The 11,072-nt window shown below is 39.0% G+C and overlaps 1 protein-coding gene across 1 annotated transcript; it reads right to left on the reverse strand.

Moving 5' to 3' along the window:
- Nucleotides 1-9,213: 9,213 nt before the first annotated feature.
- On the reverse strand, nucleotides 9,214-10,642 carry APELA (apelin receptor early endogenous ligand). Its single transcript, XM_088836023.1, has 2 exons — nucleotides 10,567-10,642; nucleotides 9,214-9,302 (listed from the first exon to the last, which is right to left on the reverse strand). Exons 1-2 carry the CDS (start codon nucleotides 10,640-10,642, stop codon nucleotides 9,214-9,216), a joined length of 165 nt encoding a protein of 54 aa, XP_088692149.1.
- Nucleotides 10,643-11,072: the final 430 nt, after the last annotated feature.

Raw genomic sequence — 11,072 nt, forward strand, 5'->3', positions numbered from 1 at the left:
GACGGAAGTCCACCAGGCTCCCCCATCCCTGGGACTCTCCAGGCAAGAACACTGGAGTGGGTTGCCATTTCCTTCTCCAATGTGTGAAAGTGAAAAGTGAAAGTGAAGTCGCTCAGTTGTGTCCGACCCTTAACAACCCCATGGACTGCAGAATACCAGGCTCCTCCATCCATGGGATTTTCTAGGCAAGAGTACTGGAGTGGCTTGCCATTGCCTTCTCCGATACTTAAAGTTACTTTCAGGCTATTCCCACACTATGGAAGTATATAGTCTAAATGTTAGTGTCCATGTCTTACCATCAAGGAGCTAATATTCTGATATTAATGATTTGATGAAATAAAGTAGAATACGATAAATTCCTTTAAATAACTACTGGTAAAAATATAGTGATTGTTGAGAGTGGGCAATTATTTCAAACTATTTGGATCAGGGTGGGCTTCACACAGAAAATAGAGTTGGAAGAGAATCCTGGGGGAGAGAGGCAGAGTTTTAATCTGGCACGATGAGGCAGCAATACCTGAAAGTACAGATACTTCCAGCATAGATGTAGGGAAGCAAAAGTTCAGCTTGGCATTTCATGAAAAGATGGGAACAATAAAGGACAGAAACAATATGGACTTAACAGAATCGAAGATATTAAGAAGAGGTCGCAAGAAAACACAGAAGAACTATAAAAAAAGATCTTCATGGCCCAGATAATCACAATGGTGTGATCACACCTAGAGCCAGACATCCTGGAATGTGAAGTCAAGTGAGCCTTAGGAAGCATTGCTACAAACAAAGCTACTGGAGGTGATGGAATTTCAGTTGACCTATTTCAAATCCTAAAAGATGATGCTGTTAAAGTAGTGCACTCAATATACCAGCAAATTTGGAAAACTCTGCAGTGGCCACAAGACTGGAAAAGGTCAGTTTTCATTCCAATCTCAAAGAAAGGCAATGCCAAAGAATGCTCAAACTACCACACAATTGCACTCATTTCACACACTAGCAAAGTAAAGCTCAAAATTCTCCAAGCCATGCTTCAACAGTATGTGAGCCGTGAACTCCCAGATGTTCAAGCTGGTTTTAGAAAAGGCAGAGGAACCAGAGGTCAAATTGCCAACATCTGTTGGATCATAGAAAAAGCAAGCAAATTCCAGAAAAACATCTACATCTGCTTTATTGATTACGCCAAAACCTTGGACTGTGTAGACCACAACAAACTGTTAAAAATTCTTCAAGAGTTGGGAATACAAGACCACCTGACCTGCCTCCTCAGAAATCTGTATGCAGGTCAAGAAGCAACAGTTAGAACTGGACATGGAACAACAGGCTGGTTCCAAACAGGGTAATGAGTACCTCAAGGCTGTATATTGTCATCCTGCTTATTTAACTTATATGCAGAGTACATCATGTGAAAGGCCAAGTGGGATGAAGCACAAGTGGAAATAGATTGCTGGGAGAAATATCAGTAACCTCAGATATGCTGATGATACCACCATTATGACAGAAAGTGAAGAGTAACTAAAGAGCATCTTGATGAAAGTGAATGAGGAGGTGAAAAGTTGGCTTAAAACTCAACATTCAGAAAACTATGATCATGGCATCAAGTCCCATCACTTCATGGCAAATAGATGGGAAAACAATGGAAACAGTGACAGACATTATTGTCTTGGGCTCCAAAATCATTGCAGATGGTAACTGCAGCTGTGAAATCAAAAGACACTTGCTCCTTGGAAGAAGAGCTATGACAAACCTAGACAGCATATTAAAAAGCTTTGCCTACAGATTGCCATCTAGTCAAAGCTATGGTTTTTCCAGTAGTCATGTAAGGATGTGAGAGTTGGACTATAAAGAAAGTTGAGGGCCAGAGTATCGGTGCTTTTGAACTGTGGTGTTGGAGAAGACTCTTGAGAGTCCCTTGGACTGCAAGGAGATGCAACCAGTCCATCCTAAAGGAGATCAGTCCTAAATATTCATTGCAAGGACTGATGCTGAAGCTCAAACTCCAATACTTTGGCCACCTGATGCGAAGAACTGACTCATTTGAAAAGACCGTGATGTTGGGAAAGATTGAGGGCAGGAAGAGAAAGGGACAACAGAGGATGAGATGGTTGTGTGGCATCACCGACTCAATGGACATGAGTTTGAGTGAACTCCAGGAGTGGTGATAGACAGGGAAGCCTGGCGTGTTGTAGTCCATGGGGTCGCAAAGAGTCGGACACCTCTGTGCAACTGAACTGAACTGAATGTTGAGAGTCTAGCAAAGCTAGACCCATGGTATTACTGCCAGGAAAGCATTCTATGTGGGGGTCTTAAACCAGTATCAGACTCTGAATGAAGTACATGACCTGGATAGCAATGAAAGGTCACAAGCAGATGAAAGTTCCTGAGGTGACTTCCCAATAGCCCTTGTGACCAACACCCTCCCTGGCCCTAGGGTCTGTTTACCTATGTGCCTCTTAGATAAGACCCCCTGTGGCAGACCAAAACCCCACTCTTGTTCTGAACTGATCAGTCCATTTGACCCATTGCCTAGGAATCCAAAGCAACGCACCACATGCATGCATGATGGCCCTTCTCTCTGTCTGCACTCTGCCAATTACATTCCCATGTGGCCACTTGAGGCATGCTGGGTGCTTCCTTCAGACCTGTGAGTAATAAAGTTCTCTATTTCAACATATCTGTGGTCAGCTGTTTAAATCAGGCTCACTGTGCCCCCACTTAACAGATGTTAATTTAACAAAGTCAGAACACCCGCACTCTGACTTCATTGAATTTCCACCATGGGGTGGGGAGAGGGAAGGAGTCCGGGCAGTTAACACATTGTTACAAATTAGTGAGTCCAGTACTTTGACAAAAGTATACAAACGGTGGTAAGAGCAAAAAGTGGGCACTTAATAAAATCAGTCAGTCAGTTCAGTCGCTCAGTCATGTCTGACTCTTTGCAACCCCATGAATCACAGCACGCCAGGCCTCCCTGTCCAACACCAACTCCTGGAGTTCACTCAAACTCATGTCCATCGAGTCGGTGATGCCATCCAGCCATCTCATTCGTCCCCTTCTCCTCCCGCCCCCAATCCTTCCCAGCATCAGAATCTTTTCCAGTGAGTCAACTCTTCGCATGAGGTGGCCAAAGTATTGGAGTTTCTGCTTTAGCATCAGTCCTACCAATGAACACTCAGGATTGATCTCCTTTAGAATGGACTGGTTGGATCTCCTTGCAGCACAAGGGACTCTCAAGAGTCTTCTCCAGCACCACAGTTCAAAAGCATCAGTTCTTCGGCGATCAGCTTTCTTCACAGTCCAACTCTCACATCCATACATGACCACTGGAAAAACCATAGCCTTGACTAGACGGACCTTGGTTGGCAAAGTAATGTCTCTGCTTTTTAATATACTATCTAGTTTGGTCATAACTTTCCTTCCAAAGAGTAAGCGTATTTTAATTTCATGGCTGCAATCAGCATCTGCATCAGTAGGAGGTATCAAAACCAGGGAAGGTGTCTCGAAGGATGACTTGATAAGTAAGGAAAAGAATAAATGAGCAGAAGTGTAGCTATAAGGCAAGATGTGAAGAATGGACTGACTTTAAAGCAATGGTAATAATGTAGTAGGTATAGTTATGATAAGGTACATGCCATTATTAGCTCAATTTTACAGGCCTGAAAAATAAGGGAGGCTCACAAGGGATGAGGTATATGGCCAGAGCTAGAACTCAGACAGTCCCTTCTTAACTCTTATCCACTCTGAGAGAGGACGAGGGAGAAGAGGTGCTCATGGAGAGGTACCTTTTGTAAAGTGATGCTTGCTAAATTATGGGCATTCTCACTGTCCTGAAGGCTACAGACAGTTAAGGATTTTAATCAAGCCCATTTAATCAAGGTGTGACATTACAGTTTAAAAAGTCCATATGATAAAACAAAAAATGGACTTTCCAGAAAGAGACCTGGAGGCTGGAGTGAGTAGTTAAGGTATGGAGGTCATGCTGGAGAGCTATAAGAGGCACTGAGATAGTCATAGAGATGAAAAGGAGGAAGCAGGTTGTGAAGTAGAAATGAAAGGCTGGGCAATCACATAGAACTGAACACTAGGGCACTGTGCTCAGAAGTTTAGGCTGGGACATTTACATGTATATTTCATAGCACAGTGCCTAATACATGGTAATTTGGAGAACAGAGGATAAATATTTGAGTGAGAAGAATTAAACAACCTATTTTTAGCTATTCATTCAATAACTCATCAAATATTTCTGAAGAGTTGATGACAGTTACCAGGTATATAGCTATGACCAGAGCAAATTCCAGGAAAACAGAAGTATCTTGGGTAGGGTGAAGAACTGTTTTAAGATTTTATTTTGCTACTTCTTTTTTACATAAAAGATAATCAGGGAAATCCTTCCTGACGACATGAATGGTATTGGAACAAAGAGCTGAGTTATAGGAGCAGCTGTGCAGAAGTCATGGCTTATACCTGTATATCTACTATGGCTATAGGCTTCAAGTTTCTGCAGGGCAGCTGAAGTGACTCCAGGTAGGCAGTTGGACACCCTGTACAGGTCCTGAAAAGAATAGTGATTTATTCCAGAGATGGTCAAAAAGGAGCATGGTATCATTGAAACCAAGGAAAGTTCATCCTACTATTTGTATGTATTCATCGGATTAAAGAAGGAAGTCACTAGAGACCTTTCCCAGAATGCTACAGGAGCAGTGCATTGAAACTAAATGGGAAAAAAGGAAGTACCACTTTTTTCAAGAAATCTGACTGTGCAGAAAAGAACCTGGGTTGGTCACTAAAGAGCACCATGGGATAAATGGCACACCTTTTTTTCTTTTTCTTTTTAGATGAACTAGATCAGTTTTAGCATATTGAATATGTTTGGGAAGAAAGGGAGTAATGGTTGGATCAAGATTCCTAAGATGTGGAGAGATTCTGTTCAGTTGAGTTCAGTTCAGTCCAGTTCAGTTCAGTCGCTCAGTCGTGTCCGACTTTCTGCGACCCCATGAATCACAGCACGCCAGGCCTCCCTGTCCATCACCAGCTCCCGGAGCTCACTCAAACTCATGTCCATAGAGTCGGTGATGCCATCCAGCCATCTCATTCTCTGTCGTCCCCTTCTCCTCCCGCCCCCAACCTTTCCCAGTATCAGAGTCTTTTCCAGTGAGTCAACTCGTTGCATGAGGTGGCCAAAGTATTGCAGTTTCAGCTTTAGAAGAGAAATCTCATAATGAAAGGCCAGGAAGGGAAAACAGAGGACATTACACAGATGTAGATGCGTATAGTTTGAGGGCAGGGTCCAGTTTTCAACCTTGATTATCTCCATTTTCTCTGGGAATAGGAAGTATCTCTTGCTGTGAGTTGGATGAAGATGTCAAAAAGTTTAAGGGAACTAGAGGTCATTAAAGGTTTGAAATGTAACTGAATGGGAATGAAAGATACCCAAAAGTAAGAAGAGCTATTTCCAGAAAGCCCTGCTAATGCTGGTGATGAAATGCTCCACTGAAATGGGGATTCTGCTCTGAAGGCAGAAGTTTGCTTTTGTAAGCCATAATAGGAAAGAGTTTGGAGGCAGAGCAGAGATTTGGTAGAGGTGGATGGGGGAGCAGAAGCCCATGACTTTAAGTGATTAAGAATAAGGCAGACAGAACCAAAGTTGATCACACACAAAAGTGTTTGGGTGTGGAGAAAGCATACAAAGCCCCACTGTGGGAGTGGAATGAAATAATACAAATGAGCCTATATATATAAGACAGATTCACAGACAGAGACAACAAATTTATGGTTACAAATGAGGGACAAAATGAGGAGAATGAGGATTAACAGAAACAACTACTATACATAAAATACATAAGCAACAAGGAACTATATCCAGTAGCTTATAATAATCTACAATGGAAAAGAATCTGAAAAAAAATTTATATCTGAATCACTTGGCTATATACCTAAAACAAACATACTATTGTAAATCAACTATAATTCAATAAAATTGTTTTATTAAAAAGCAGAAAATGCAGAACTATAAACACTTTTATTTGGATGGCAATCAAGGGTCTCAGTTTAAATTAGTGTGTTAATTTACCTTTAATGTGTTAATTTAGCTTTACCAAAACTATTTTCATAGCCGTTACCTCTGAGAAAAGAGCATGGACAATAGGGGAGTGTGAAAGAATTGTACTTTTGACTTGACATTCTTCCAGACTGTTAGAAAAAATATATTATACCATGAACGTGTATTATAGCTATTATTAAAAAGCTAGAAAAAGTATGTGTTAACAGGATGTGTAGTTACCTTAGCACATACTATCAATAAAATCAGGTCTATAGCAGGATGACACTGTTGGAAGTGGATATCAAGAGACTCCAAATCCCCTACCTCATTTTCACTTTGTTAGCTCTCACATCAACCTTTGAATTTGGATTTCCTGATACCCTTCTTTTGCTTTCCTTCACACTAATTCACTTATGGCTGAAAGTGTTGCCAAAGTATTTTTGAGAGAAAAGAGAATCAAGAAAATAAATTATATATTTAATTAACTATTTTAATTAACTCTTTATTTATATTTAATTAAATATATTAATTGTTTCTTTATTTAATTAACTCAACTATTAGGAAATCTCACTGGGGATCTTTGCAAAAGACTGTGGGAGAAGGAAAAATAGAGGGAAGATAACCTGGCTTTCCCATCAAGTGAGCTGAAAGTCTAAACCACTCTAAAGGGTTAATTTGTAGAAATTCAAAGTCAACTGTTTACTTGACCTGTCCTTTTACAATCTTCGTTGACACTAACCCCATATATATATATATATATATATATATATATATATATATATATATATATGTATATATATGGAATCCCTTTTCACATTATTTTCCATTAAGGTTCACTGGATACTGAATATAGTTTCCCACGGGGAAATTATCTTAATGTTTCTCTTTCATTGGCTCTTATACTATCACTGGATTCCCAAATGTGACTTTTACACATTCTTCAAAGGACTATAGCTGGAATGCAGGACTAGCCTAAACACAGAAAATGGATACTGTAGCCTGAACAGTTCTTTAAAAGGATTACCTACCTTTTGTAAATTATTGCCATTATTAAATGTTTTATATGGCTTTTGACTTAGGTTTCCCTTTGGATTACAAATTTGGTTTATGGTCAAAATCTTCCTTAACTTTGACAATTCAAATTTTACTACTCTATCTTGTCTATTTACAGCCCTAGATTTATGGCAGGTGGTTTGTGGAGAAGGCCAATACAACCTGTGACTGACTAAAGAGCTTTTGTTTGCATTTGTGAGGCATCTTTTCCTGAACATGCAGGAATTTCCTGGCTACTGTGAGATGCCTCTTGTTACTTTCAAAGAGTCCTGGAAAAATCTTGAACTTCCTTCCTTTTAAGCACAGATTTTACCCTTACTTATTTGGACTGAAATTCATTATTGACACACACCAAAGGATTTTTTAATAGATAAAAAATTTTACAGCATGTTTTAGTCTCTAATAATTGGCTTATCAAGAACTTCCTCTTATATTTTTCTGGATTTCTCCACCAAATTTATTTTTCATATTTTGATAGTAAAGAGTAACTTTACAGATGCAGATGTAGAGAATTTGGCCTTTTACCTCAGCCCTCTTGATAAATGCTTATTACTGAATTGCTCTTCCTTTATGTAATGCTCTACTACAGTCTTCACTGGTTTGAAAAGCATGTATTAAACATCAACTACAGAAACCATCTATTTATTTATTTATTATTGGCTCCAAAATCACTGCAGCTGGTGACTGCAGCCATGAAAATAAAAGACACTTACTCCTTGGAAGGAAAGTTATGAGCAACCTAGACAGCATATTAAAAAGCAGAGACATTACTTTGCCAACAAAGGTCCATCTAGTCAAGGCTATGGTTTTGTCAGTAGTCATGTATGGATGTAAGAGTTGGACTATAAAGAAAGCTGAGAGCTGAAGAATTGATGCTTTTGAACAGTGGTGTTGGAGAAGACTCTTATGAGTCCCTTCTTGGACTGCAAGGAGATCCAACCAGTCCATCCTAAAGGAGATCAGTCCTGAATATTCATTGGAAGGACTGATGTTGAAGCTGAAACTCCAATATTTTGGCCACCTGATCTGAAGAGCTGACTCATTTGAAAAGACCCTAATGCTAGGAAAGGTTGAAGGTGGGAGAAGAAGGGGATGACAGAGAATGAGATAGTTGGATGGCATCAATGACTCAATGGACATGTGTTTGAGTAAGCTCTGGGAGTTGGTGATGGACAGGGAGGCCTGGTGTGCTGTAGTCCATGGGGTTGCAAAGAGTCAGACATGACTGAGCAACTGAACTGAACAGTAACCATTATTCCCTGAATGAATAGTGCCATAAATGCTTCAGTCCACAGGCCAAATGAATAGACTAATTTAGCAATTGTCTGTGTTATGTTAACCAGGCTGAGGGATATTTCTACAACATTTTTTTAAAGGAAGATATATTTCATTAGAGTTGAAGAGCTTAACATAATTACAATGGAATGTCAATTTCTTATTTTTGTATGAAGTTATATAAACTTGGGTGATGTTTGAAGTTAATTGATTCAAGCAACACTACTGGTGATGGTGGAGGTGTAAAATAAGGAACAAAATTCTATTCGGAATATAAAGATGCAACCATCAATATTAATTCTATTAGTGAAGCTGGAAAACTGCTATGTTGTTCAGTTGATTTTATATATGAAAATAAATATTTTCAGGAAGAATATACTACTAAATATTGAGGTTAATACATCATCCATTTGGTGGAGCTGGGAAAATTTGTCTGAATGTTTTCAAGCCTAGAATTGTGTTCATGGGAAATGTGCTTGTTCTGAATAACATAGGGAGATATTCAGATTTTTCAAAACACTAGTTACATATATATCTATTATTAATTAAATTCTCCTGGTGCCTGATTTTTTAATTAAGAAAAATTTCAAACACACAAAATAGTATTAATCCCCATATTGCTATCACTCAGATTCAACAGTTTTCAAGCTTTTCCTACATTTTCCTCATCTATCCCATCAAATTATTAGAGCAATTCCCAAGTATCATTTCATTTCTCTGTTAGTATGCAAACCATAGTACGCATTCCTTAAAGGGACATCACAGTAAAGTCATTATCACATATTCAAAATATGAACATTCTCAGGTATAGCTGATCTGGAACATTGCCAAAACCATTTTCCATCAGAAATACCTCAGGGGAAGGGTACTCGTGAATGGAGAGGCATACATCTCCTCTGAAGGCAGTTGTGTCTGTGCAATTTTCTTCTCATTGCCAAATTAGCTGGGGGGGGGGGGGAGGGGGTGGAGAAGGAAAATATTAGAACATTTGCAGAAAATTAGTTGCTGTTTAATCTGAAGATTGTGAGGGAATATTCTAGATCCAAATTATATTGTGATTATCTGCTATCTGTTCAGACATGATTGTGATTTAAAAAAATTAATGGGCTGTAAATGCAAGGCAGGTATTCCTAACAGTTCATGTTGAAACTGGGATCTAATAGTAAAATTCTCCTCCTACATGACTTCTTTCTAAATACTCCTAGACCTTTTAGTTTATGTCGTGAATAAAGCACAAATATTTCACAGGAATATTTTCCAAGTTGTTCTGTAATTTTAGAGGAGAAACAGTTTGAATAGCAAGTCAATTGCTGTAAGCAGTAAGACGGAATCATCTGCTTTCAGAGTTGCTAATCTGAAACATTTTTCTTATTTATGTAAAAAGGGCGGATCAGGAGACCTCATTTGAACTAATCTCAATAATCAAACTTCTGGTTAACTAAAAGGCAGAAACTGAATGTTTAATCAGTTAGCACCATTTTCTGTTATAAATGGAGAGGTATATTATCAAGGAAATAATCTAACATATTTGGATAGAAATGCTAACATCTGTCTACTTAAATTAGGCTTGGCTTTTCTCCTTAGAAAACTTTCTAATTTTTTTTTTACTTGCCAGTGCTTTGAAATCCTAGATGTTTAGTTTTGAAGTAAAAAACACTTTAAAGTAACTTTGTTTACTAAGTTCCTATTAAGAATAACACAACGGATATAATCCTTGAAAAATGCGTCAAGTAATTTAATATTATCCTGACCATACACAGTTTTGACTTTTATTTATTTATTTTTTGGCTCTATAAGCCAAAAAAATTTACTACAAACAGTACTTTTTAAAGTGACACATCTAACTATATATTTAGAAATAACAACTCTTTTTATTTATAAGGACAATGTAACTATGATAGTTTTGGATCGATTTTCTTTGAATTTAGAAAAACAGTGGTAGAATATTTATCATCATTTTAAAAGCCAGCTATTTTTTAAAATATCCAAATAACAGACTTAACAGGATAGAAAACAGGCTTCTGAACTCCTACACACTCACTCCCAACCCCCTTCAACTACCAGCTACCCCATCCCTACCGCATCCCCTGTCCCAACAAGCACACATCAAAGTGATTTTCAGCAGAAACACAGTCAGGCTCAGAAGCCCATTCACACAAACAGATATGAAATCAAGTTACTATGTTACAAATGTGTCAAAGTCGTACCTTGTCTTTGTCCGTGGATAAGTAGAAGACTCATCATAAAAATAACAAATAGAAGAAAGAACTGGTGAAATCTCATTTTTCTGCCACTCCACAGTGCAACTAAAGCTCACAAGGTAACACTTCTTTGAATAGTCTGTGCGGTATCTGTGTGGCTCTCCTCACATTCTAAAGACAGACCTGAGAGCACAGCTAGTTGCGTTTTCCAGAAAGGTTAATGATCACAGCAGACAAGGTTTCTGGTGCTATGAGGCAGTCAGAGCCCCTAGGCCCCAGACCCCTCCTCCACCCACCTCTCCCTCCAAGGCCAGGACCCTTTATTTCCATAAGTAAATATTGGTGACGCCAGGAGTCCAGGATTTGGGTGGAAGTGTCAGCTGCCAGCCCCTGGGAAAGGCTGCCTGAGTCTGATCAGGCTGTGGGGAGTGTGTGCAATAACACACTGGCTTGGCCTCCTCCCTCACCATTTACATCTGTTTACACTTTGCATTGTGCACATTGGTGCCACA

This window comes from Moschus berezovskii, chromosome 5, assembly GCF_049115385.1.
Source record: "Moschus berezovskii isolate FMDL1 chromosome 5, NW_MosBer_1.0, whole genome shotgun sequence".
Lineage (NCBI taxonomy): Eukaryota > Metazoa > Chordata > Mammalia > Artiodactyla > Moschidae > Moschus > Moschus berezovskii.